Genomic DNA, 26,762 nt, shown 5'->3' on the forward strand with positions numbered 1-26,762 from the left:
CCTTGGAACTTCCCACGTGTTTCTCTTTTTTATGGAACAGTGATTTTTCTAGAGGGGTTCTGGGCCACAAGGTTGTTGGGTCATTTTCTAGCCTTCTGTCGTGAAGAACGCTTTCCTGGGCGTTGGGGTGGTTTGTTGTTCCAGCTCCCTTTCTTGGCTTCTTTTGGGAGCTGGTGCAACAAGAGGAGCTCAGCCTCTGCCTTCTGGCTGAGATGTCACCCTTCAAACAGCAATGCCTGCCTGGAGATAATGATGGCATTTGCCAAAAGGGCTTCGTTTGGCACATGATATCTTGAAAGGACGTACACCGTCCTGTCAGCTATCAAAGGCTAGTTCAAATGACATAAAAATGAGAACTCTCCAATGGAGTCTTACAGTAGGTGGAGAGTCCGAAAGAAACTCCTTCAGTCATTTCACTGAGAGTCATTGATTGGGGACACCAAGAATATAGGAAGGAATGCAGAAAGAAAAGATGAAATTGTGTTCAGGATTGGGGGGAGGGATGAACAGGGCGTGCTTGCCTTGAATCCAGGCTTTGTTGGGGGGTGGGGCATAAAGATCAAACGGGTCTGAAACCACAAAGTGGTGATGGTAACACAGTATCACCAGAGTTACACAACAGTGTTCCCAAATTGCAACAATGATGAAAAAGTTTACTAACTTAACCAACAAGTTCCCAACTTAACCAACAAAAATACAGGAAACCATACAAAAAATAAAACATCACCAGAAAGGTGGAAACAAACCAAATGCAAAGCAGTTCAGGGGAAAGGAACTCCATGTCCCCTGGGGGCAGACCGATTTGACAGCGTCCATGGTGAGCCGACAGGGATGGAGGCGGCAGAGCCGACCGCTCCCCTGGACGTGGTGTTTCCGGCAAGGGCTCTGGGTCTCTGTCCAGAGCGGGGGCTCGTTCTTCCTGCAGGGGTGGGTGAGTCATCGTCGGCGTCTGGGTGTTGCGCGGGAGCCAGGGCAGGCTCTCCCTGCCGAGGCGGTGACTCCTCCTCTGCCTCGGTTTCTCCTGCCAAAGCCCGAGCAGGTACAGGTGCACGTGGAGGTGGAGGTTCTGGCTGAGGGGGTGGGACATCAGTGCCTGGGGCTGGGGGTCCTGCAGGCACGGAGATCCGATCTGCTCGGTGTGCTGGCCAGAACCCAGCTGGCCTGGTGTCTCTGCGAGGGCAAGTCTCGGTTCTCCATCTGCCCTCGGTGGATCCCTGGGTCCTGCACCTGGAGCCACCACCTCTGTAGGGACAGGTCTGGGAAGTGGAGCCTGGTTCCAGTTGGAGGCCAGTGCTAGAGCTGGGGGAGAAGCAAAGTTTGCCCACAGGCCAGCCTTGGCATGTGCGTATCCCGGGACAGAAAGCTTCCAAGAGATTCCCAAAGAATACCCAGGGTCGGATGTCTTTTGGGACTGAAGTGTGCAAGAAGGGGGTGGGGGTGTGAGGCCAGCGCTTGCTGCAGGCCCAGCAGCATCTTTCGGGGACTCGTCCCTGTGTAGCTCAGCACCCCCTCCCCACACACTCCCGTGCACCAGCCCCAGCGTCCTCACCTCTGTGCTCTGGCGTGCTGGGCTCCAGGTCCTCCTGCTGCCTCAGAGGCTGGGGTTCTCGGGACTCTGGGTCGGAGCCGGGTGTGCTGAGCTCCGTGGCAGCCTCAGACTGGGCCGCCGGGTGTATCCTGTGTGGTGTCTCGGCAGCAGGCCTTCCCCGCCTCCGCTTCGCCCCCGGTGGGGCTGATGCCTCCGTGGGCACGCTCACCTGGAGCCTGCACTGGGCCTCAGGGGCGGGGGGGTGGTGCTCCGACCCCTCCCTCCGGGAGGTGGACGGGGTGTCCCCGTCCTCGGCCTCATCACGTGGGAAGCTCTGCAACGACAGTGACCGTCAGCCAGCCATGCTGGGACTTTTCCGAGCTGGGCCTGGCCAGTGGAGCCGCTGCTTCTGCCTGCTCGAACTTCTCTTCCCAGAAGGGTCAGAGACGTGTGTCTGCTCAGATCCCCACCCGGGACGAAAGAGACCCACCTGAGGGTGTGAGGCCAGCCTGGGCGGCCGGCGCTGCCCGCACTCTCCCCATCCCAGCCAGCCTGCTCTCCCCTGGGGTGTGGACACAACTTGCCCGCAGGCTTCTGACCCCACATCCGCCTGGGCTTCCTTGAGGGAGACACACCCCGAGAAACCCGCATCCACACACACAGGCAAAGGACCCGGTGTTTCCGGGTGGCATGGGAGAGGTGGGCTGGCCCGGCCTGGGGCTCCCCGTGTTACCTTTCTGTTTCTCCGGGCAAAGGGCCAGAGGCCTCTCAGGGGTGCCCTGAGCCAACGTCGACAGGGTGCCCACGCACACTGCCTGTGAGCTCTCCTGAGGCCCCGGCCTCTGGGCAGGGGCAAACAGCAGAACATCCTGGCAGCAAGTGATCTGGCTGGGGGCTCCTCTCCGCTCTGGAGGCCTGGATACCCGGGTTGCGGGTTCTGTTGGGTTCTGTTGCCGGCAGGTGACATCATTTCCTGGGGTTCGTGCTGAGGTCCCTTCCCCAAAACTTCCCAAGGGAATCTCTGGGTTTCTGACTGCTCGACCACCCCCCTTAGGCCATGTGCAGGCACAGTGACAGCCACACAGCCCAGCCCACAGCCCTGGGGAGGCCTGGGTGCAGCCAGGGCCTGAGCTCCGAGGACCCCGCTGCTCTCAGACCAGGCTCCTTCTTCTCATAAGTGGTGTGGCCCTGGACAAGCGTATGCCCCTCAGGGTTTCCCCAGTCTCTCCATCTGGAGAGTGGGGGTCATTCTCCCATCTGCTTCCTAGGTCTGTCGGCCTACGAGCAGCTCCATGCCTTTCCACCTGGGGCCGATATCACGTGGAGCTTGTGCGCTGAGACTTCAGAAAGAAAGACTCCATCCAGGGCTGACACAGCACAGAATGGGGCAGAACGAGGCCTGGATGCGCCGTGGTACCCAGGAAAAGGCACTCCCCCTCCTGAGTGTTTTGAGACCCCGCATCCAAGTTGGAGGCGCGAAAGGAAGACTCGAAGGTCTCCCTCTCTTATAGAAAAGAGTAGCCAACTTTCTGGTCCTCTGTTTCCATTGAGATTCTGTTCAAGTGTCCCAGCTCGGCTTCTGCGGGTGGCTGAGCTTCTAATGGCTCCCTGCGTTCTTGTCTTTTCCTCTCCAAACCTTCCGTCCTTTTCCCCCTTCTGGGGTGGATGGGTGCTGTCATTGCTTCTACCTTCGAGACAGATTGATGAAAAGTCTGGACCGTCGACTCCTTTCCTCTCTTTGGTTCCGTGTCTCTCTCTGTCTGTGTCCCTCTCTTTTCCTTCTCGATTCAGTCTGTGTCTTCCTCTTTCTCTCTCGTGTGTGGATGGATGGATGCTAGGAATGCACATGTATATGATTAGATGAGGGTTATGTTTTAGGGATAGGTTAGAGGGAGAGAAAGGCTTTAGGTCGGAGTTGGTCATGGGGGAAGGGTCAAGGGTGGTGGTGGTGTTTCTTGGAATCTGAGTGCTGTGCATTCTTCGTCTCTTTCCATATGAACCCCTTCTCAGATACACCACTTGCAAGGAGTCTCTCATGTTCCGTTTCCCATCTTTTGCATTTCTGAATGCTTAGCTTCTCTGTTGTGAAGAGGTTCCATTGGATGGAAACCCATTGGCGTACTTCGTTTTCCTCTTTCCCTTACTTGAAGAGACCCATTTCTACCTCCGCCCAGCAAATGGCAAGGAGACTCTGATGTTAAGGAGCCTTTGACCTACGCTTCTTTCTAGCTGTCTCATGACATCAGTCTTTAGGGTGAGGTTTTTCCCCGATATTGAGGTGGTGTGAGATCAAAACCAATAGCATTCTTCAGATGTAGCTGTCTGGTTTTCCCATGGACATTTATTGAAGAGGCTTTCTCGTTCCCATTTGGATATTCTCCCCTTTTGTGTCAGAGATGAGTTGACCATGGATGCCGGGGTTTGTTTCTGGACCCTCAACTTTATTCCATCGATCTGGATCTGTGTGTGTTGTTGTATTCCCAATAGCATACTGTCCTGCTGCTGCCGCTGCGCCTAAGTCATTTCAGTCGTGTCTGACTCTGCGCGACCCCATGGCCTGCAGCCTACCAGGCTCCTCCGTCCAGGGCGTTTTCCAGGCAAGAGTACTGGAGTGGGTCGCCATCGCCTTCTCCGATACTCTCCTGAGGATCCTAGTTTGGTCGTCTAATTTCCTTTCACACAACCTTGGATGTCCGTATCGGGGCTTTTTCGTCGGATTGTATTGACAATTTAGGCTCTTTTCTGTTTCCGTACCCCTTTTGCAATTCTTTGTTCGGTGCGAAAATGCATTGGCATTTTGGGAGGAATAGCATCGAAGCTGTGGATTGCCTTGTGGGGCTGTGACATCATTTTCCCAATAGGAATTCTTTCAAGCCCTGAGCACAGCTTCTCTTTCCAGTGGTTGGTGTGGGCTTGATCTTCCTTCTTCCGTCTCTCGCCGTTTTGTGAGAACAGGTCCTTCCTTCCCTTCTGGGTTAGATGGACTCGTGGGTATCACTTCAGTGAATGGCATTGTCAGTGGGGGTGATAATTCCCTTCTCATTGGAAGACTTTGCTGTGAGTATTAGAAATGCAAGTGATTTCTCTTCCCCTTCCTCCCTGTCCATCTCTCAGAGCCACCGGGAAACAGAGGCCTCATCCAGGGTCACACAGGCCTGAGGGAGTGCAACTAGACTGTTGTTTCTTCAGGCCCTCAGTGCTGGACATCATCCGGGATACTCTGTGTGTGTCTTCCTCAGTCTGGTGTCCCTTCAGACCTTTCCCTAGTTTTCACAGGCTTGTCGTGTTGGTGTTCTTTGACTGTTTGGAGACACATCCTTGAGAAGCTTTCTGTTTCCACTCATTCGTCTCGCGATGTATGACCTGTCTTTTGCTTTTGTAATGAGGTCTTTCCCACAGTAGATATCTTTGATTTTGCAAAGTCCACTGTATTCTCTGGGTTGTTTTGTGGGCTGCCTTTTTGTTTTGTGTGTGAAGACTCAAAGCACGTGTCCGGTTTCTGCTCATTGTTCTTCTAGATTTGTGACAAGTTTTCATGGAAACTTTGTCTAGGGATAACTGGAAGTGAACTCGGTGTAAGGTGTCAAGTCTCCATCTCCATTCATGTCATGCCCTGCAGTTTCCAATTCCCTGTTCCTGAGTGGTTTTGGAGACCTTGTGGGAAGTTTGGTTGCATCGGAGTTTGCGTTTCCACCTTGAGTAGATTCACACTGTTCTGCCCTCAGGGACACTGTCAAGGGGGAGTGAGGAGCAGCCTGCACTTCCAGCAGTGACCACACGGTGGGGCGAGTGCTGCTCTCCCCTCTGGGAGCCCCAGGCCACAGGCATCCCAGTGAGGAGCCAGCTCTGTGCTCAGCTGAAAGGAGTTAGTCTCTCAGGAGCCTCTGAGCACTTGCCTTTGGATCACCCAGGGTGGGCATTTGCTGTGACAGAAAAAATTGCCCTGAATTCCATGGACGGAAGAGCCTGGCTGTGTAGAGTTCGTGAGTTGCCGTGAATCAGACACAACTGAGGACACAAAAATTCAATAGACTAAAACACTTTTTGGGGGTGGGGGGAGTGAAAGGGGGTGATGTGGGGGTTTTTGTCTTATATAATAGCCGAGGGAAATCTAGTTTAAACCTAAATTCACATAGATGGGAAAGGTATAGCTCTCCGTCACCCTATTTAAAAAAAAAAAAAAGTCTTAACTTTTCTGAAAGCTTATTTAGTAGCTTCCTTGAGCAGTTCATTGTGAAGGATTTTTTTTTTTTCTGTGACATTGGCCTCATTAAAAAGTACGGTTTGCCTTTACTGGATAATTTTGTTCATTGGTTTGTTAGGGAATCTTGGTAATATTTGAGTTTCCTGGGGAGTATGGTCACATGACCTGGCCCTGGCCAATCGGTGCGTTCCACCTCCCTGGCCACTGTGATTGGATCCGGACTGGGGCAGTGCCCAATCGGGGCCCGGGGCCGGGCCTCACGTTGGAAGCCAGGGGAAGACGAGCTCTCGTCCTGCTGGGGTAGGGGAAGGGGTGGGGCCGGGGGAGGTCAGGCTCCAGCAGTGGGAGGGGCTTGAGGTCCGCCTGCGGCAGTTGGTGACCTTCCTGCTCCCCTCAGGGCAGAGCCGCCGGCCTGAGAATGAGGGCGCTGCTGAGCCCAGGGGCTGGGATGGCCCGTTGCTGCTGTGGTCCCAGAGCTCCACCCGAGACCTGAGGGAGGCCGTCTGCCCGTGAGTCCTCTCCCGCTTGTCTGTCAGCTTGTTTGAACCATGCTGGGTTTTCTGCCCAGCTGGCTAAGGGGAGTCCCTGGAAATGCAAGGGTGTGGGTTTTGGCAGACTTCAGGGAAGACATGCCAGATGAGCCTGGGAGACTCCAGCTTAATCTGGATTCAGGATATATCTCTTCGGGCCAGCTAGTAATTGTAGGATAAGCCTAATGAGTCTTCACAGGATGAAGAGAGTAACGTGCCAAGGTAGCAATCGATGTCCTCATTCGAGAGGATGAAGCTGGTGCTCAGAGAAGGGGGGAACTTGGCCAGAGCAAGGAGGTGTGCACCCAGACAGAACCCCCAGATCCGGCCATTTGAGCTCAGGGAGGCCACTGGTGTGGCTTGTCCCTGTGGCAGGGGCCGAGGCACACAGCCCACCCTGATTCCTGCGGGGGCCTGACTTGGGAAGTGCCATCTGGTAGCTTTGAGACTCACCAAACCAAATTGCACTGGAGAGAGGAAGGACACCTTCCTTCATCCACCCCCCACCCCCGCCGGATTCCCACATACCCTGACCCCTTTCTCTTGATTTCGGAGCCATTTCCAGAGTCCCGCTCATATGACCTCATTCGAAGTGCACTGTGGACGAGCTGCCATCTGCAGCTGCTACCACAGCAGCCAAGGGCTTTAGCTCCCGAGTACCTCCCTTCCTTTGGAACTTGGGGGCCCTCTACTCCCCACTTGCACACCACAGACCTTTGCTGAGGATTGTGGGGACCCTCACTCAGTTTGCAGCACGTTGTAGCCATCCCTGTCCTCTCAATACCTCCCTTGCCACTCAGCTTGTGAGCCCCTTTGGAGCAGCGTGGCCCACCTGGCTGCAACGGAAGAGACACAGCTGACAGTGAAACAACAGCTTAGATCTGACAGCCGGAAAGCTCTGTCAAAAGGGACCTCCCTCTTCACACCGTAGAGGCTGTAGGAGCCGCCAGGCTTTCGGAACCAGTGCTGGGGCCAAAATGACCCCACAGCCGTTTTCCTTCCTGGGGAGGGTTCTGGCTCGAGTGGGAATGGCTCAAGTCTCCTAAGGTTCTGAAAGCCCACTGTGTGCAGATTCACGGTACACAGAGAGGAGAAGGTGGAGTCCTGCCCTGGAGGTGGTCACAGCTCACGGATGAGCCAGGCAGGCAGGCAGGCAGGCAGGCAGGGCATGAGAACACCTGAGCTGCCTTCATGAGTGAATGGTGTGGGAGCAGAGGAAGAGAAGCTGGTCTGCTCCCTCATGTGGTGCCCAGGGCAGGTTGTCCCCAGAGGAAACCCTTACGACGGTGAGGACTCTCACTGCTGTTTCCCAAGGGGTTCCGTCGGTGCGTGTCTTCCCCGGAGCGGTCAGGCCGTCTCTAAAGTACACTGGCCATGGGCATTGCCTCTCCTTGGAACTTCCCACGTGTTTCTCTTTTTTATGGAACAGTGATTTTTCTAGAGGGGTTCTGGGCCACAAGGTTGTTGGGTCATTTTCTAGCCTTCTGTCGTGAAGAACGCTTTCCTGGGCGTTGGGGTGGTTTGTTGTTCCAGCTCCCTTTCTTGGCTTCTTTTGGGAGCTGGTGCAACAAGAGGAGCTCAGCCTCTGCCTTCTGGCTGAGATGTCACCCTTCAAACAGCAATGCCTGCCTGGAGATAATGTTGGCATTTGCCAAAAGGGCTTCGTTTGGCACATGATATCTTGAAAGGACGTACACCGTCCTGTCAGCTATCAAAGGCTAGTTCAAATGACATAAAAACGAGAACTCTCCAATGGAGACTTACAGTAGGTGGAGAGTCCGAAAGAAACTCCTTCAGTCATTTCACTGAGAGTCATTGATTGGGGACACCAAGAATATAGGAAGGAATGCAGAAAGAAAAGATGAAATTGTGTTCAGGATCGGGGGGAGGGATGAACAGGGCGTGCTTGCCTTGAATCCAGGCTTTGTTGGGGGGTGGGGCATAAAGATCAAACGGGTCTGAAACCACAAAGTGGTGATGGTAACACAGTATCACCAGAGTTACACAACAGTGTTCCCAAATTGCAACAATGATGAAAAAGTTTACTAACTTAACCAACAAGTTCCCAACTTAACCAACAAAAATACAGGAAACCATACAAAAAATAAAACATCACCAGAAAGGTGGAAACAAACCAAATGCAAAGCAGTTCAGGGGAAAGGAACTCCATGTCCCCTGGGGGCAGACCGAGTTGACAGCGTCCACGGTGAGCCGACAGGGATGGAGGCGGCAGAGCCGACCGCTCCCCTGGACGTGGTGTTTCCGGCAAGGGCTCTGGGTCTCTGTCCAGAGCGGGGGCTCGTTCTTCCTGCAGGGGTGGGTGAGTCATCGTCGGCGTCTGGGTGTTGCGCGGGAGCCAGGGCAGGCTCTCCCTGCCGAGGCGGTGACTCCTCCTCTGCCTCGGGTTCTCCTGCCAAAGCCCGAGCAGGTACAGGTGCACGTGGAGGTGGAGGTTCTGGCTGAGGGGGTGGGACATCAGTGCCTGGGGCTGGGGGTCCTGCAGGCACGGAGATCCGATGTGCCCGGTGTGCTGGCCAGAACCCAGCTGGCCTGGTGTCTCTGCGAGGGCAAGTCTCGGTTCTCCATCTGCCCTCGGTGGATCCCTGGGTCCTGCACCTGGAGCCACCACCTCTGTAGGGACAGGTCTGGGAAGTGGAGCCTGGTTCCAGTTGGAGGCCAGTGCTAGAGCTGGGGGAGAAGCAAAGTTTGCCCACAGGCCAGCCTTGGCATGTGCGTATCCCGGGACAGAAAGCTTCCAAGAGATTCCCAAAGAATACCCAGGGTCGGATGTCTTTTGGGACTGAAGTGTGCAAGAAGGGGGTGGGGGTGTGAGGCCAGCGCTTGCTGCAGGCCCAGCAGCATCTTTCGGGGACTCGTCCCTGTGTAGCTCAGCACCCCCTCCCCACACACTCCCGTGCACCAGCCCCAGCGTCCTCACCTCTGTGCTCTGGCGTGCTGGGCTCCAGGTCCTCCTGCTGCCTCAGAGGCTGGGGTTCTCGGGACTCTGGGTCGGAGCCGGGTGTGCTGAGCTCCGTGGCAGCCTCAGACTGGGCCGCCGGGTGTATCCTGTGTGGTGTCTCGGCAGCAGGCCTTCCCCGCCTCCGCTTCGCCCCCGGTGGGGCTGATGCCTCCGTGGGCACGCTCACCTGGAGCCTGCACTGGGCCTCAGGGGCGGGGGGGTGGTGCTCCGACCCCTCCCTCCGGGAGGTGGACGGGGTGTCCCCGTCCTCGGCCTCATCACGTGGGAAGCTCTGCAACGACAGTGACCGTCAGCCAGCCATGCTGGGAGTTTTCCGAGCTGGGCCTGGCCAGTGGAGCCGCTGCTTCTGCCTGCTCGAACTTCTCTTCCCAGAAGGGTCAGAGACGTGTGTCTGCTCAGATCCCCACCCGGGAGGAAAGAGAACCACCTGAGGGTGTGAGGCCAGCCTGGGCGGCCGGCGCTGCCCGCACTCTCCCCATCCCAGCCAGCCTGCTCTCCCCTGGGGTGTGGACACAACTTGCCCGCAGGCTTCTGACCCCACATCCGCCTGGGCTTCCTTGAGGGAGACACACCCCGAGAAACCCGCATCCACACACACAGGCAAAGGACCCGGTGTTTCCGGGTGGCATGGGAGAGGTGGGCTGGCCCGGCCTGGGGCTCCCCGTGTTACCTTTCTGTTTCTCCGGGCAAAGGGCCAGAGGCCTCTCGGGGGTGCCCTGAGCCAACGTCGACAGGGTGCCCACGCACACTGCCTGTGAGCTCTCCTGAGGCCCCGGCCTCTGGGCAGGGGCAAACAGCAGAACATCCTGGCAGCAAGTGATCTGGCTGGGGGCTCCTCTCCGCTCTGGAGGCCTGGATACCCGGGTTGCGGGTTCTGTTGGGTTCTGTTGCCGGCAGGTGACATCATTTCCTGGGGTTCGTGCTGAGGTCCCTTCCCCAAAACTTCCCAAGGGAATCTCTGGGTTTCTGACTGCTCGACCACCCCCCTTAGGCCATGTGCAGGCACAGTGACAGCCACACAGCCCAGCCCACAGCCCTGGGGAGGCCTGGGTGCAGCCAGGGCCTGAGCTCCGAGGACCCCGCTGCTCTCAGACCAGGCTCCTTCTTCTCATAAGTGGTGTGGCCCTGGACAAGCGTATGCCCCTCAGGGTTTCCCCAGTCTCTCCATCTGCAGAGTGGGGGTCATTCTCCCAACCTCTTCCTAGGTCTGTCGGCCTACGAGCAGCTCCATGCCTTTCCACCTGGGGCCGATATCACGTGGAGCTTGTGCGCTGAGACTTCAGAAAGAAAGACTCCATCCAGGGCTGACACAGCACAGAATGGGGCAGAACGAGGCCTGGATGCGCCGTGGTACCCAGGAAAAGGCACTCCCCCTCCTGAGTGTTTTGAGACCCCGCATCCAAGTTGGAGGACCGAAAGGAAGACTCGAAGGTCTCCCTCTCTTATAGAAAAGAGTAGCCAACTTTCTGGTCCTCTGTTTCCATTGAGATTCTGTTCAAGTGTCCCAGCTCGGCTTCTGCGGGTGGCTGAGCTTCTAATGGCTCCCTGCGTTCTTGTCTTTTCCTCTCCAAAGCTTCTGTCCTTTTCCCCCTTCTGGGGTGGATGGGCGCTGTCATTACTTCTACCTTCGAGACAGATTGATGAAACGTCTGGACCATCGACTCCATTCCTCTCTTTGGTTCCGTGTCTCTCTCTGGCTGTGTCCCTCTCTTTTCCCTTCTTGATTCAGTCTGTGTCTTCCTCTTTCTCTCTCGTGTGAGGATGGATGGATGCTAGGAATGCACATGTATGTGATTAGATGAGGGTTATGTTTTAGGGATAGGTTAGAGGGAGAGAAAGGCTTTAGGTCGGAGTTGGTCATGGGGGAAGGGTCAAGGGTGGTGGTGGTGTTTCTTGGAATCTGAGTGCTGTGCGTTCTTCGTCTCTTTCCATATGAACCCCTTCTCAGATACACCACTTGCAAGGAGTCTCTCATGTTCCGTTTCCTATCTTTTGCATTTCTGAATGCTTAGCTTCTCTGTTGTGAAGAGGTTCCATTGGATGGAAACCCATTGGCGTACTTCGTTTTCCTCTTTCCCTTACTTGAAGAGACCCATTTCTACCTCCGCCCAGCAAATGGCAAGGAGACTCTGATGTTAAGGAGCCTTTGACCTACGCTTCTTTCTAGCTGTCTCATGACATCAGTCTTTAGGGTGAGGTTTTTCCCCGATATTGAGGTGGTGTGAGATCAAAACCAATAGCGTTCTTCAGATGTAGCTGTCTGGTTTTCCCATGGACATTTATTGAAGAGGCTTTCTTGTTCCCATTTGGATATTCTCCCCTTTTGTGTCAGAGATGAGTTGACCATGGATGCCGGGGTTTGTTTCTGGACCCTCAACTTTATTCCATCGATCTGGATCTGTGTGTGTTGTTGTATTCCCAATAGCATACTGTCCTGCTGCTGCCGCTGCGCCTAAGTCACTTCAGTCGTGTCTGACTCTGTGCGACCCCATGGCCTGCAGCCTACCAGGCTCCTCCGTCCAGGGCGTTTTCCAGGCAAGAGTACTGGAGTGGGTCGCCATCGCCTTCTCCGATACTCTCCTGAGGATCCTAGTTTGGTCGTCTAATTTCCTTTCACACAACCTTGGATGTCCGTATCGGGGCTTTTTCGTCGGATTGTATTGACAATTTAGGCTCTTTTCTGTTTCCGTACCCCTTTTGCAATTCTTTGTTCGGTGCGAAAATGCATTGGCATTTTGGGAGGAATAGCATCGAAGCTGTGGATTGCCTTGTGGGGCTGTGACATCATTTTCCCAATAGGAATTCTTTCAAGCCCTGAGCACAGCTTCTCTTTCCAGTGGTTGGTGTGGGCTTGATCTTCCTTCTTCCGTCTCTCGCCGTTTTGTGAGAACAGGTCCTTCCTTCCCTTCTGGGTTAGATGGACTCGTGGGTATCACTTCAGTGAATGGCATTGTCAGTGGGGGTGATAATTCCCTTCTCATTGGAAGACTTTGCTGTGAGTATTAGAAATGCAAGTGATTTCTCTTCCCCTTCCTCCCTGTCCATCTCTCAGAGCCACCGGGAAACAGAGGCCTCATCCAGGGTCACACAGGCCTGAGGGAGTGCAACTAGACTGTTGTTTCTTCAGGCCCTCAGTGCTGGACATCATCCGGGATACTCTGTGTGTGTCTTCCTCAGTCTGCTGTCCCTTCAGACCTTTCCCTAGTTTTCACAGGCTTGTCGTGTTGGTGTTCTTTGTCTGTTTGGAGACACATCCTTGAGAAGCTTTGTGTTTCCACTCATTCGTCTCGCGATGTATGACCTGTCTTTTGCTTTTGTAATGAGGTCTTTCCCACAGTAGATATCTTTGATTTTGCAAAGTCCACTGTATTCTCTGGGTTGTTTTGTGGGCTGCCTTTTTGTTTTGTGTGTGAAGACTCAAAGCACGTGTCCGGTTTCTGCTCATTGTTCTTCTAGATTTGTGACAAGTTTTCATGGAAACTTTGTCTAGGGATAACTGGAAGTGAACTCGGTGTAAGGTGTCAAGTCTCCATCTCCATTCATGTCATGCCCTGCAGTTTCCAATTCCCTGTTCCTGAGTGGTTTTGGAGACCTTGTGGGAAGTTTGGTTGCATCGGAGTTTGCGTTTCCACCTTGAGTAGATTCACACTGTTCTGCCCTCAGGGACACTGTCAAGGGGGAGTGAGGAGCAGCCTGCACTTCCAGCAGTGACCACACGGTGGGGCGAGTGCTGCTCTCCCCTCTGGGAGCCCCAGGCCACAGGCATCCCAGTGAGGAGCCAGCTCTGTGCTCGGCTGAAAGGAGTTAGACTCTCAGGAGCCTCTGAGCCCTTGCCTTTGGATCACCCAGGGTGGGCATTTGCTGTGACAGAAAAAAATTGCCCTGAATTCCGTGGACGGAAGAGCCTGGCTGTGTAGAGTTCGTGAGTTGCCGTGAATCAGACACAACTGAGGACACAAAAATTCAATAGACTAAAACACTTTTTGGGGGTGGGGGGAGTGAAAGGGGGTGATGTGGGGTTTTTTGTCTTATATAATAGCCGAGGGAAATCTAGTTTAAACCTAAATTCACATAGATGGGAAAGGTATAGCTCTCCGTCACCCTATTAAAAAAAAAAAAACGTCTTAACTTTTCTGAAAGCTTATTTAGTAGCTTCCTTGAGCAGTTCATTGTGAAGGATTTTTTTTTTTTTTCTGTGACATTGGCCTCATTAAAAAGTACGGTTTGCCTTTACTGGATAATTTTGTTCATTGGTTTGTTAGGGAATCTTGGTAAGGTTTGAGTTTCCTGGGGAGTATGGTCACATGACCTGGCCCTGGCCAATCGGTGCGTTCCACCTCCCTGGCCACTGTGATTGGCTCCGGACTGGGGCAGTGCCCAATCGGGGCCCGGGGCCGGGCCTCACGTTGGAAGCCAGGGGAAGACGAGCTCTCGTCCTGCTGGGGTAGGGGAAGGGGTGGGGCCGGGGGAGGTCAGGCTCCAGCAGTGGGAGGGGCTTGAGGTCCGCCTGCGGCAGTTGGTGACCTTCCTGCTCCCCTCAGGGCAGAGCCGCCGGCCTGAGAATGAGGGCGCTGCTGAGCCCAGGGTCTGAGATGGCCCGCTGCTGCTGTGGTCCCAGAGCTCCACCAGAGACCTGAGGGAGGCCGTCTGCCCGTGAGTCCTCTCCCGCTTGTCTGTCAGCTTGTTTGAACCATGCTGGGTTTTCTGCCCAGCTGGCTAAGGGGAGTCCCTGGAAATGCAAGGGTGTGGGTTTTGGCAGACTTCAGGGAAGACATGCCAGATGAGCCTGGGAGACTCCAGCTTAATCTGGATTCAGGAGATATCTCTTCGGGCCAGCTAGTAATTGTAGGATAAGCCTAATGAGTCTTCACAGGATGAAGGGAGTAACGTGCCAAGGTAGCAATCGATGTCCTCATTCGAGAGGATGAAGCTGGTGCTCAGAGAAGGGGGGAACTTGGCCAGAGCAAGGAGGTGTGCACCCAGACAGAACCCCCAGATCCGGCCATTTGAGCTCAGGGAGGCCACTGGTGTGGCTTGTCCCTGTAGCAGGCGCCGAGGCACGCAGCCCACCCTGATTCCTGCGGGGGCCTGACTTGGGAAGTGCCATCTGGTAGCTTTGAGACTCACCAAACCAAATTGCACTGGAGAGAGGAAGGACACCTTCCTTCATCCACCCCCCACCCCCGCCGGATTCCCACATACCCTGACCCCTTTCTCTTGATTTCGGAGCCATTTCCAGAGTCCCGCTCATATGACCTCATTCGAAGTGCACTGTGGACGAGCTGCCATCTGCAGCTGCTACCACAGCAGCCAAGGGCTTTAGCTCCCGAGTACCTCCCTTCCTTTGGAACTTGGGGGCCCTCTACTCCCCACTTGCACACCACAGACCTTTGCTGAGGATTGTGGGGACCCTCACTCAGTTTGCAGCACGTTGTAGCCATCCCTGTCCTCTCAATACCTCCCTTGCCACTCAGCTTGTGAGCCCCTTTGGAGCAGCGTGGCCCACCTGGCTGCAACGGAAGAGACACAGCTGACAGTGAAACAACAGCTTAGATCTGACAGCCGGAAAGCTCTGTCAAAAGGGACCTCCCTCTTCACACCGTAGAGGCTGTAGGAGCCGCCAGGCTTTCGGAACCAGTGCTGGGGCCAAAATGACTCCACAGCCGTTTTCCTTCCTGGGGAGGGTTCTGGCTCGAGTGGGAATGGCTCAAGTCTCCTAAGGTTCTGAAAGCCCACTGTGTGCAGATTCACGGTACACAGAGAGGAGAAGGTGGAGTCCTGCCCTGGAGGTGGTCACAGCTCACGGATGAGCCAGGCAGGCAGGCAGGCAGGCAGGGCATGAGAACACCTGAGCTGCCTTCATGAGTGAATGGTGTGGGGGCAGAGGAAGAGAAGCCGGTCTGCTCCCTCATGTGGTGCCCAGGGCAGGTTGTCCCCAGAGGAAACCCTTACGACGGTGAGGACTCTCACTGCTGTTTCCCAAGGGGTTCCGTCGGTGCGTGTCTTCCCCGGAGCGGTCAGGCCGTCTCTAAAGTACACTGGCCATGGGCATTGCCTCTCCTTGGAACTTCCCACGTGTTTCTCTTTTTTATGGAACAGTGATTTTTCTAGAGGGGTTCTGGGCCACAAGGTTGTTGGGTCATTTTCTAGCCTTCTGTCGTGAAGAACGCTTTCCTGGGCGTTGGGGTGGTTTGTTGTTCCAGCTCCCTTTCTTGGCTTCTTTTGGGAGCTGGTGCAACAAGAGGAGCTCAGCCTCTGCCTTCTGGCTGAGATGTCACCCTTCAAACAGCAATGCCTGCCTGGAGATAATGATGGCATTTGCCAAAAGGGCTTCGTTTGGCACATGATATCTTGAAAGGACGTACACCGTCCTGTCAGCTATCAAAGGCTAGTTCAAATGACATAAAAATGAGAACTCTCCAATGGAGTCTTACAGTAGGTGGAGAGTCTGAAAGAAACTCCTTCAGTCATTTCACTGAGAGTCATTGATTGGGGACACCAAGAATATAGGAAGGAACGCAGAAAGAAAAGATGAAATTGTGTTCAGGATCGGGGGGAGGGATGAACAGGGCGTGCTTGCCTTGAATCCAGGCTTTGTTGGGGGGTGGGGCATAAAGATCAAACGGGTCTGAAACCACAAAGTGGTGATGGTAACACAGTATCACCAGTTACACAAGAGTGTTCCCAAATTGCAACAATGATGAAAAAGTTTACTAATCCCAACTTAACCAACAAAAATACAGGAAACCATACAAAAAATAAAACATCACCAGAAAGGTGGAAACAAACCAAATGCAAAGCAGTTCAGGGGAAAGGAACTCCATGTCCCCTGGGGGCAGACCGAGTTGACAGCGTCCACGGTGAGCCGACAGGGATGGAGGCGGCAGAGCCGACCGCTCCCCTGGACGTGGTGTTTCCGGCAAGGGCTCTGGGTCTCTGTCCAGAGCGGGGGCTCGTTCTTCCTGCAGGGGTGGGTGAGTCATCGTCGGCGTCTGGGTGTTGCGCGGGAGCCAGGGCAGGCTCTCCCTGCCGAGGCGGTGACTCCTCCTCTGCCTCGGGTTCTCCTGCCAAAGCCCGAGCAGGTACAGGTGCACGTGGAGGTGGAGGTTTTGGCTGAGGGGGTGGGACATCAGTGCCTGGGGCTGGGGGTCCTGCAGGCACGGAGATCCGATCTGCCCGGTGTGCTGGCCAGAACCCAGCTGGCCTGGTGTCTCTGCGAGGGCAAGTCTCGGTTCTCCATCTGCCCTCGGTGGATCCCTGGGTCCTGCACCTGGAGCCACCACCTCTGTAGGGACAGGTCTGGGAAGTGGAGCCTGGTTCCAGTTGGAGGCCAGTGCTAGAGCTGGGGGAGAAGCAAAGTTTGCCCACAGGCCAGCCTTGGCATGTGCGTATCCCGGGACAGAAAGCTTCCAAGAGATTCCCAAAGAATACCCAGGGTCGGATGTCTTTTGGGACTGAAGTGTGCAAGATGGGGGTGGGGGTGTGAGGCCAGCGCTTGCTGCAGGCCCAGCAGCATCTTTCGGGGACACGTCCCTGTGTAGCTCAGCACCCCCTCCCCACACACTCCCGTGCACCAGCCCCAGCGTCCTCACCTCTGTGCTCTGGCGTGCTGGGCTCCAGGTCCTCCTGCTGCCTCAGAGGCTGGGGTTCTCGGGACTCTGGGTCGGAGCCGGGTGTGCTGAGCTCCGTGGCAGCCTCAGACTGGGCCGCCGGGTGTATCCTGTGTGGTGTCTCGGCAGCAGGCCTTCCCCGCCTCCGCTTCGCCCCCGGTGGGGCTGATGCCTCCGTGGGCACGCTCACCTGGAGCCTGCACTGGGCCTCAGGGGCGGGGGGGTGGTGCTCCGACCCCTCCCTCCGGGAGGTGGACGGGGTGTCCCCGTCCTCGGCCTCATCACGTGGGAAGCTCTGCAACGACAGTGACCGTCAGCCAGCCATGCTGGGAGTTTTCCGAGCTGGGCCTGGCCAGTGGAGCCGCTGCTTCTGCCTGCTCGAACTTCTCTTCCCAGAAGGGTCAGAGACGTGTGTCTGCTCAGATCCCCACCCGGGACGAAAGAGACCCACCTGAGGGTGTGAGGCCAGCCTGGGCGGCCGGCGCTGCCCGCACTCTCCCCATCCCAGCCAGCCTGCTCTCCCCTGGGGTGTGGACACAACTTGCCCGCAGGCTTCTGACCCCACATCCGCCTGGGCTTCCTTGAGGGAGACACACCCCGAGAAACCCGCATCCACACACACAGGCAAAGGACCCGGTGTTTCCGGGTGGCATGGGAGAGGTGGGCTGGCCCGGCCTGGGGCTCCCCGTGTTACCTTTCTGTTTCTCCGGGCAAAGGGCCAGAGGCCTCTCGGGGGTGCCCTGAGCCAACGTTGACAGGGTGCCCACGCACACTGCCTGTGACCTCTCCTGAGGCCACGGCCTCTGGGCAGGGGCAAACAGCAGAACATCCTGGCAGCAAGTGATCTGGCTGGGGGCTCCTCTCCGCTCTGGAGGCCTGGATACCCGGGTTGCGGGTTCTGTTGGGTTCTGTTGCCGGCCGCTGACTTCATTTCCTGGGGTTCGTGCTGAGGTCCCTTCCCCAAAACTTCCCAAGGGAATCTCTGGGTTTCTGACTGCTCGACCACCCCCCTTAGGCCATGTGCAGGCACAGTGACAGCCACACAGCCCAGCCCACAGCCCTGGGGAGGCCTGGGTGCAGCCAGGGCCTGAGCTCCGAGGACCCCGCTGCTCTCAGACCAGGCTCCTTCTTCTCATAAGTGGTGTGGCCCTGGACAAGCGTATGCCCCTCAGGGTTTCCCCAGTCTCTCCATCTGCAGAGTGGGGTTCATTCTCCCATCTGCTTCCTAGGTCTGTCGGCCTACGAGCAGCTCCATGCCTTTCCACCTGGGGCCGATATCACGTGGAGCTTGTGCGCTGAGACTTCAGAAAGAAAGACTCCATCCAGGGCTGACACAGCACAGAATGGGGCAGAATGAGGCCTGGATGCGCCGTGGTACCCAGGAAAAGGCACTCCCCCTCCTGAGTGTTTTGAGACCCCGCATCCAAGTTGGAGGCGCGAAAGGAAGACTCGAAGGTCTCCCTCTCTTATAGAAAAGAGTAGCCAACTTTCTGGTCCTCTGTTTCCATTGAGATTCTGTTCAAGTGTCCCAGCTCGGCTTCTGCGGGTGGCTGAGCTTCTAATGGCTCCCTGCGTTCTTGTCTTTTCCTCTCCAAACCTTCCGTCCTTTTCCCCCTTCTGGGGTGGATGGGCGCTGTCATTGCTTCTACCTTCGAGACAGATTGATGAAAAGTCTGGACCGTCGACTCCTTTCCTCTCTTTGGTTCCGTGTCTCTCTCTGTCTGTGTCCCTCTCTTTTCCCTTCTCGATTCAGTCTGTGTCTTCCTCTTTCTCTCTTGTGTGTGGATGGATGGATGCTAGGAATGCACATGTATATGATTAGATGAGGGTTATGTTTTAGGGATAGGTTAGAGGGAGAGAAAGGCTTTAGGTCGGAGTTGGTCATGGGGGAAGGGTCAAGGGTGGTGGTGGTGTTTCTTGGAATCTGAGTGCTGTGCATTCTTCGTCTCTTTCCATATGAACCCCTTCTCAGATACACCACTTGCAAGGAGTCTCTCATGTTCCGTTTCCCATCTTTTGCATTTCTGAATGCTTAGCTTCTCTGTTGTGAAGAGGTTCCATTGGATGGAAACCCATTGGCGTACTTCGTTTTCCTCTTTCCCTTACTTGAAGAGACCCATTTCTACCTCCGCCCAGCAAATGGCAAGGAGACTCTGATGTTAAGGAGCCTTTGACCTACGCTTCTTTCTAGCTGTCTCATGACATCAGTCTTTAGGGTGAGGTTTTTCCCCGATATTGAGGTGGTGTGAGATCAAAACCAATAGCGTTCTTCAGATGTAGCTGTCTGGTTTTCCCATGGACATTTATTGAAGAGGCTTTCTTGTTCCCATTTGGATATTCTCCCCTTTTGTGTCAGAGATGAGTTGACCATGGATGCCGGGGTTTGTTTCTGGACCCTCAACTTTATTCCATCGATCTGGATCTGTGTGTGTTGTTGTATTCCCAATAGCATACTGTCCTGCTGCTGCCGCTGCGCCTAAGTCACTTCAGTCGTGTCTGACTCTGCGCGACCCCATGGCCTGCAGCCTACCAGGCTCCTCCGTCCAGGGCGTTTTCCAGGCAAGAGTACTGGAGTGGGTCGCCATCGCCTTCTCCGATACTCTCCTGAGGATCCTAGTTTGGTCGTCTAATTTCCTTTCACACAACCTTGGATGTCCGTATCGGGGCTTTTTCGTCGGATTGTATTGACAATTTAGGCTCTTTTCTGTTTCCGTACCCCTTTTGCAATTCTTTGTTCGGTGCGAAAATGCATTGGCATTTTGGGAGGAATAGCATCGAAGCTGTGGATTGCCTTGTGGGGCTGTGACATCATTTTCCCAATAGGAATTCTTTCAAGCCCTGAGCACAGCTTCTCTTTCCAGTGGTTGGTGTGGGCTTGATCTTCCTTCTTCCATCTCTCGCCGTTTTGTGAGAACAGGTCCTTCCTTCCCTTCTGGGTTAGATGGACTCGTGGGTATCACTTCAGTGAATGGCATTGTCAGTGGGGGTGATAATTCCCTTCTCATTGGAAGACTTTGCTGTGAGTATTAGAAATGCAAGTGATTTCTCTTCCCCTTCCTCCCTGTCCATCTCTCAGAGCCACCGGGAAACAGAGGCCTCATCCAGGGTCACACAGGCCTGAGGGAGTGCAACTAGACTGTTGTTTCTTCAGGCCCTCAGTGCTGGACATCATCCGGGATACTCTGTGTGTGTCTTCCTCAGTCTGCTGTCCCTTCAGACCTTTCCCTAGTTTTCACAGGCTTGTCGTGTTGGTGTTCTTTGTCTGTTTGGAGACACATCCTTGAGAAGCTTTGTGTTTCCACTCATTCGTCTCGCGATGTATGACCTGTCTTTTGCTTTTGTAATGAGGTCTTTCCCACAGTAGATATCTTTGATTTTGCAAAGTCCACTGTATTCTCTGGGTTGTTTTGTGGGCTGCCTTTTTGTTTTGTGTGTGAAGACTCAAAGCACGTGTCCGGTTTCTGCTCATTGTTCTTCTAGATTTGTGACAAGTTTTCATGGAAACTTTGTCTAGGGATAACTGGAAGTGAACTCGGTGTAAGGTGTCAAGTCTCCATCTCCATTCATGTCATGCCCTGCAGTTTCCAATTCCCTGTTCCTGAGTGGTTTTGGAGACCTTGTGGGAAGTTTGGTTGCATCGGAGTTTGCGTTTCCACCTTGAGTAGATTCACACTGTTCTGCCCTCAGGGACACTGTCAAGGGGGAGTGAGGAGCAGCCTGCACTTCCAGCAGTGACCACACGGTGGGGCGAGTGCTGCTCTCCCCTCTGGGAGCCCCAGGCCACAGGCATCCCAGTGAGGAGCCAGCTCTGTGCTCGGCTGAAAGGAGTTAGTCTCTCAGGAGCCTCTGAGCCCTTGCCTTTGGATCACCCAGGGTGGGCATTTGCTGTGACAGAAAAAAATTGCCCTGAATTCCATGGACGGAAGAGCCTGGCTGTGTAGAGTTCGTGAGTTGCCGTGAATCAGACACAACTGAGGACACAAAAATTCAATAGACTAAAACACTTTTTGGGGGTGGGGGGAGTGAAAGGGGGTGATGTGGGGTTTTTTGTCTTATATAATAGCCGAGGGAAATCTAGTTTAAACCTAAATTCACATAGATGGGAAAGGTATAGCTCTCCGTCACCGTATTAAAAAAAAAAAAAAGTCTTAACTTTTCTGAAAGCTTATTTAGTAGCTTCCTTGAGCAGTTCATTGTGAAGGATTTTTTTTTGTTCTGTGACATTGGCCTCATTAAAAAGTACGGTTTGCCTTTACTGGATAATTTTGTTCATTGGTTTGTTAGGGAATGTTGGTAATATTTGAGTTTCCTGGGGAGTATGGTCACATGACCTGGCCCCGGCCAATCGGTGCGTTCCACCTCCCTGGCCACTGTGATTGGCTCCGGACTGGGGCAGTGCCCAATCGGGGCCCGGGGCCGGGCCTCACGTTGGAAGCCAGGGGAAGACGAGCTCTCGTTCTGCTGGGGTAGGGGAAGGGGTGGGGCCGGGGGAGGTCAGGCTCCAGCAGTGGGAGGGGCTTGAGGTCCGCCTGCGGCAGTTTTTGACCTTCCTGCTCCCCTCAGGGCAGAGCCGCCGGCCTGAGAATGAGGGCGCTGCTGAGCCCAGGGGCTGGGATGGCCCGCTGCTGCTGTGGTCCCAGAGCTCCACCCGAGACCTGAGGGAGGCCGTCTGCCCGTGAGTCCTCTCCCGCTTGTCTGTCAGCTTGTTTCAACCATGCTGGGTTTTCTGCCCAGCTGGCTAAGGGGAGTCCCTGGAAATGCAAGGGTGTGGGTTTTGGCAGACTTCAGGGAAGACATGCCAGATGAGCCTGGGAGACTCCAGCTTAATCTGGATTCAGGAGATATCTCTTCAGGCCAGCTAGTAATTGTAGGATAAGCCTAATGAGTCTTCACAGGATGAAGAGAGTAACGTGCCAAGGTAGCAATCGATGTCCTCATTCGAGAGGATGAAGCTGGTGCTCAGAGAAGGGGGGAACTTGGCCAGAGCAAGGAGGTGTGCACCCAGACAGAACCCCCAGATCCGGCCATTTGAGCTCAGGGAGGCCACTGGTGTGGCTTGTCCCTGTGGCAGGCGCTGAGGCACGCAGCCCACCCTGATTCCTGCGGGGGCCTGACTTGGGAAGTGCCATCTGGTAGCTTTGAGACTCACCAAACCAAATTGCACTGGAGAGAGGAAGGACACCTTCCTTCATCCACCCCCCACCCCCGCCGGATTCCCACATACCCTGACCCCTTTCTCTTGATTTCGGAGCCATTTCCAGAGTCCCGCTCATATGACCTCATTCGAAGTGCACTGTGGACGAGCTGCCATCTGCAGCTGCTACCACAGCAGCCAAGGGCTTTAGCTCCCGAGTACCTCCCTTCCTTTGGAACTTGGGGGCCCTCTACTCCCCACTTGCACACCACAGACCTGCTGAGGATTGTGGGGACCCTCACTCAGTTTGCAGCACGTTGTAGCCATCCCTGTCCTCTCAATACCTCCCTTGCCACTCAGCTTGTGAGCCCCTTTGGAGCAGCGTGGCCCACCTGGCTGCAACGGAAGAGACACAGCTGACAGTGAAACAACAGCTTAGATCTGACAGCCGGAAAGCTCTGTCAAAAGGGACCTCCCTCTTCACACCGTAGAGGCTGTAGGAGCCGCCAGGCTTTCGGAACCAGTGCTGGGGCCAAAAGGACCCAACAGCAGTTTTCCTTCCTGGGGAGGGTTCTGGCTCGAGTGGGAATGGCTCAAGTCTCCTAAGGTTCTGAAAGCCCACTGTGTGCAGATTCACGGTACACAGAGAGGAGAAGGTGGAGTCCTGCCCTGGAGGTGGTCACAGCTCACGGATGAGCCAGGCAGGCAGGCAGGCAGGCAGGCAGGGCATGAGAACACCTGAGCTGCCTTCATGAGTGAATGGTGTGGGAGCAGAGGAAGAGAAGCCGGTCTGCTCCCTCATGTGGTGCCCAGGGCAGGTTGTCCCCAGAGGAAACCCTTACGACGGTGAGGACTCTCACTGCTGTTTCCCAAGGGGTTCCGTCGGTGCGTGTCTTCCCCGGAGCGGTCAGGCCGTCTCTAAAGTACACTGGCCATGGGCATTGCCTCTCCTTGGAACTTCCCACGTGTTTCTCTTTTTTATGGAACAGTGATTTTTCTAGAGGGGTTCTGGGCCACAAGGTTGTTGGGTCATTTTCTAGCCTTCTGTCGTGAAGAACGCTTTCCTGGGCGTTGGGGTGGTTTGTTGTTCCAGCTCCCTTTCTTGGCTTCTTTTGGGAGCTGGTGCAACAAGAGGAGCTCAGCCTCTGCCTTCTGGCTGAGATGTCACCCTTCAAACAGCAATGCCTGCCTGGAGATAATGTTGGCATTTGCCAAAAGGGCTTCGTTTGGCACATGATATCTTGAAAGGACGTACACCGTCCTGTCAGCTATCAAAGGCTAGTTCAAATGACATAAAAATGAGAACTCTCCAATGGAGTCTTACAGTAGGTGGAGAGTCCGAAAGAAACTCCTTCAGTCATTTCACTGAGAGTCATTGATTGGGGACACCAAGAATATAGGAAGGAATGCAGAAAGAAAAGATGAAATTGTGTTCAGGATCGGGGGGAGGGATGAACAGGGCGTGCTTGCCTTGAATCCAGGCTTTGTTGGGGGGTGGGGCATAAAGATCAAACGGGTCTGAAACCACAAAGTGGTGATGGTAACACAGTATCACCAGAGTTACACAACAGTGTTCCCAAATTGCAACAATGATGAAAAAGTTTACTAACTTAACCAACAAGTTCCCAACTTAACCAACAAAAATACAGGAAACCATACAAAAAATAAAACATCACCAGAAAGGTGGAAACAAACCAAATGCAAAGCAGTTCAGGGGAAAGGAACTCCATGTCCCCTGGGGGCAGACCGAGTTGACAGCGTCCACGGTGAGCCGACAGGGATGGAGGCGGCAGAGCCGACCGCTCCCCTGGACGTGGTGTTTCCGGCAAGGGCTCTGGGTCTCTGTCCAGAGCGGGGGCTCGTTCTTCCTGCAGGGGTGGGTGAGTCATCGTCGGCGTCTGGGTGTTGCGCGGGAGCCAGGGCAGGCTCTCCCTGCCGAGGCGGTGACTCCTCCTCTGCCTCGGGTTCTCCTGCCAAAGCCCGAGCAGGTACAGGTGCACGTGGAGGTGGAGGTTCTGGCTGAGGGGGTGGGACATCAGTGCCTGGGGCTGGGGGTCCTGCAGGCACGGAGATCCGATCTGCCCGGTGTGCTGGCCAGAACCCAGCTGGCCTGGTGTCTCTGCGAGGGCAAGTCTCGGTTCTCCATCTGCCCTCGGTGGATCCCTGGGTCCTGCACCTGGAGCCACCACCTCTGTAGGGACAGGTCTGGGAAGTGGAGCCTGGTTCCAGTTGGAGGCCAGTGCTAGAGCTGAGGGAGAAGCAAAGTTTGCCCACAGGCCAGCCTTGGCATGTGCGTATCCCGGGACAGAAAGCTTCCAAGAGATTCCCAAAGAATACCCAGGGTCGGATGTCTTTTGGGACTGAAGTGTGCAAGATGGGGGTGGGGGTGTGAGGCCAGCGCTTGCTGCAGGCCCAGCAGCATCTTTCGGGAACTCATCCCTGTGTAGCTCAGCACCCCCTCCCCACACACTCCCGTGCACCAGCCCCAGCGTCCTCACCTCTGTGCTCTGGCGTGGTGGGCTCCAGGTCCTCCTGCTGCCTCAGAGGCTGGGGTTCTCGGGACTCTGGGTCGGAGCCGGGTGTGCTGAGCTCCGTGGCAGCCTCAGACTGGGCCGCCGGGTGTATCCTGTGTGGTGTCTCGGCAGCAGGCCTTCCCCGCCTCCGCTTCGCCCCCGGTGGGGCTGATGCCTCCGTGGGCACGCTCACCTGGAGCCTGCACTGGGCCTCAGGGGCGGGGGGGTGGTGCTCCGACCCCTCCCTCCGGGAGGTGGACGGGGTGTCCCCGTCCTCGGCCTCATCACGTGGGAAGCTCTGCAACGACAGTGACCGTCAGCCAGCCATGCTGGGACTTTTCCAAGCTGGGCCTGGCCAGTGGAGCCGCTGCTTCTGCCTGCTCGAACTTCTCTTCCCAGAAGGGTCAGAGACGTGTGTCTGCTCAGATCCCCACCCGGGACGAAAGAGACCCACCTGAGGGTGTGAGGCCAGCCTGGGCGGCCGGCGCTGCCCGCACTCTCCCCATCCCAGCCAGCCTGCTCTCCCCTGGGGTGTGGACACAACTTGCCCGCAGGCTTCTGACCCCACATCCGCCTGGGCTTCCTTGAGGGAGACACACCCCGAGAAACCCGCATCCACACACACAGGCAAAGGACCCGGTGTTTCCGGGTGGCATGGGAGAGGTGGGCTGGCCCGGCCTGGGGCTCCCCGTGTTACCTTTCTGTTTCTCCGGGCAAAGGGCCAGAGGCCTCTCGGGGGTGCCCTGAGCCAACGTCGACAGGGTGCCCACGCACACTGCCTGTGAGCTCTCCTCAGGCCCCGGCCTCTGGGCAGGGGCAAACAGCAGAACATCCTGGCAGCAAGTGATCTGGCTGGGGGCTCCTCTCCGCTCTGGAGGCCTGGATACCCGGGTTGCGGGTTCTGTTGGGTTCTGTTGCCGGCAGGTGACATCATTTCCTGGGGTTCGTGCTGAGGTCCCTTCCCCAAAACTTCCCAAGGGAATCTCTGGGTTTCTGACTGCTCGACCACCCCCCTTAGGCCATGTGCAGGCACAGTGACAGCCACACAGCCCAGCCCACAGCCCTGGGGAGGCCTGGGTGCAGCCAGGGCCTGAGCTCCGAGGACCCCGCTGCTCTCAGACCAGGCTCCTTCTTCTCATAAGTGGTGTGGCCCTGGACAAGCGTATGCCCCTCAGGGTTTCCCCAGTCTCTCCATCTGCAGAGTGGGGGTCATTCTCCCATCTGCTTCCTAGGTCTGTCGGCCTACGAGCAGCTCCATGCCTTTCCACCTGGGGCCGATATCACGTGGAGCTTGTGCGCTGAGACTTCAGAAAGAAAGACTCCATCCAGGGCTGACACAGCACAGAATGGGGCAGAACGAGGCCTGGATGCGCCGTGGTACCCAGGAAAAGGCACTCCCCCTCCTGAGTGTTTTGAGACCCCGCATCCAAGTTGGAGGCGCGAAAGGAAGACTCGAAGGTCTCCCTCTCTTATAGAAAAGAGTAGCCAACTTTCTGGTCCTCTGTTTCCATTGAGATTCTGTTCAAGTGTCCCAGCTCGGCTTCTGCGGGTGGCTGAGCTTCTAATGGCTCCCTGCGTTCTTGTCTTTTCCTCTCCAAAGCTTCTGTCCTTTTCCCCCTTCTGGGGTGGATGGGCGCTGTCATTACTTCTACCTTCGAGACAGATTGATGAAACGTCTGGACCATCGACTCCATTCCTCTCTTTGGTTCCGTGTCTCTCTCTGGCTGTGTCCCTCTCTTTTCCCTTCTTGATTCAGTCTGTGTCTTCCTCTTTCTCTCTCGTGTGAGGATGGATGGATGCTAGGAATGCACATGTATGTGATTAGATGAGGGTTATGTTTTAGGGATAGGTTAGAGGGAGAGAAAGGCTTTAGGTCGGAGTTGGTCATGGGGGAAGGGTCAAGGGTGGTGGTGGTGTTTCTTGGAATCTGAGTGCTGTGCGTTCTTCGTCTCTTTCCATATGAACCCCTTCTCAGATACACCACTTGCAAGGAGTCTCTCATGTTCCGTTTCCTATCTTTTGCATTTCTGAATGCTTAGCTTCTCTGTTGTGAAGAGGTTCCATTGGATGGAAACCCATTGGCGTACTTCGTTTTCCTCTTTCCCTTACTTGAAGAGACCCATTTCTACCTCCGCCCAGCAAATGGCAAGGAGACTCTGATGTTAAGGAGCCTTTGACCTACGCTTCTTTCTAGCTGTCTCATGACATCAGTCTTTAGGGTGAGGTTTTTTCCCGATATTGAGGTGGTGTGAGATCAAAACCA

The 26,762-nt window shown here is 55.2% G+C and overlaps 2 protein-coding genes and 1 long non-coding RNA gene across 3 annotated transcripts in view; 1 reads left to right on the plus strand and 2 right to left on the minus strand.

The window, feature by feature from the left end:
* Window positions 1-26,762, plus strand: part of LOC145530002 (uncharacterized) — a 1,493,464-nt gene that overhangs the window by 490,605 nt on the left and 976,097 nt on the right. Inside the window, exon 62 of the long non-coding RNA XR_014071397.1 lies at window positions 13,784-13,895. This is a non-coding gene — a long non-coding RNA (uncharacterized LOC145530002). The remainder of the gene's footprint in view (window positions 1-13,783; window positions 13,896-26,762) is intronic.
* LOC145529946 (uncharacterized) lies at window positions 15,189-25,366 on the minus strand. The gene is made up of 4 exons (XM_081550718.1): window positions 25,197-25,366; window positions 24,485-24,797; window positions 23,353-24,234; window positions 15,189-15,717 (listed from the first exon to the last, which is right to left on the minus strand). The coding sequence occupies exons 1-3, from the start codon at window positions 25,329-25,331 to the stop codon at window positions 23,597-23,599; spliced, it is 1,086 nt and encodes a 361-aa protein (XP_081406844.1). The 5' UTR covers window positions 25,332-25,366; the 3' UTR covers window positions 15,189-15,717; window positions 23,353-23,596.
* Window positions 15,922-17,723, minus strand: LOC145529966 (uncharacterized). The gene is made up of 3 exons (XM_081550741.1): window positions 17,547-17,723; window positions 16,835-17,147; window positions 15,922-16,584 (listed from the first exon to the last, which is right to left on the minus strand). The coding sequence occupies exons 1-3, from the start codon at window positions 17,679-17,681 to the stop codon at window positions 15,956-15,958; spliced, it is 1,077 nt and encodes a 358-aa protein (XP_081406867.1). The 5' UTR covers window positions 17,682-17,723; the 3' UTR covers window positions 15,922-15,955.

Source organism: Giraffa tippelskirchi, chromosome 12, assembly GCF_054371585.1.
Source record: "Giraffa tippelskirchi isolate mGirTip1 chromosome 12, T2T-mGirTip1v1.2.pri, whole genome shotgun sequence".
Taxonomy (NCBI): domain Eukaryota; kingdom Metazoa; phylum Chordata; class Mammalia; order Artiodactyla; family Giraffidae; genus Giraffa; species Giraffa tippelskirchi.

Bases quoted from the DNA above. Each gene is read 5' to 3' on its own strand.
- LOC145529966 (XM_081550741.1), bottom strand. From the start codon at position 17,681: ATGTTCTGCTGTTTGCCCCTGCCCAGAGGCCGTGGCCTCAGGAGAGGT. The intron at 17,148-17,546 runs GTAACACGGGGA...CTGTCGTTGCAG, and splicing joins TTGCCCGGAGAAACAGAAAG to AGCTTCCCACGTGATGAGGC. The intron at 16,585-16,834 runs GTGAGGACGCTG...CTTCTCCCCCAG, and splicing joins CAGCACGCCAGAGCACAGAG to CTCTAGCACTGGCCTCCAAC.
- LOC145529946 (XM_081550718.1), bottom strand. From the start codon at position 25,331: ATGTTCTGCTGTTTGCCCCTGCCCAGAGGCCGGGGCCTGAGGAGAGCT. The intron at 24,798-25,196 runs GTAACACGGGGA...CTGTCGTTGCAG, and splicing joins TTGCCCGGAGAAACAGAAAG to AGCTTCCCACGTGATGAGGC. The intron at 24,235-24,484 runs GTGAGGACGCTG...CTTCTCCCTCAG, and splicing joins CACCACGCCAGAGCACAGAG to CTCTAGCACTGGCCTCCAAC.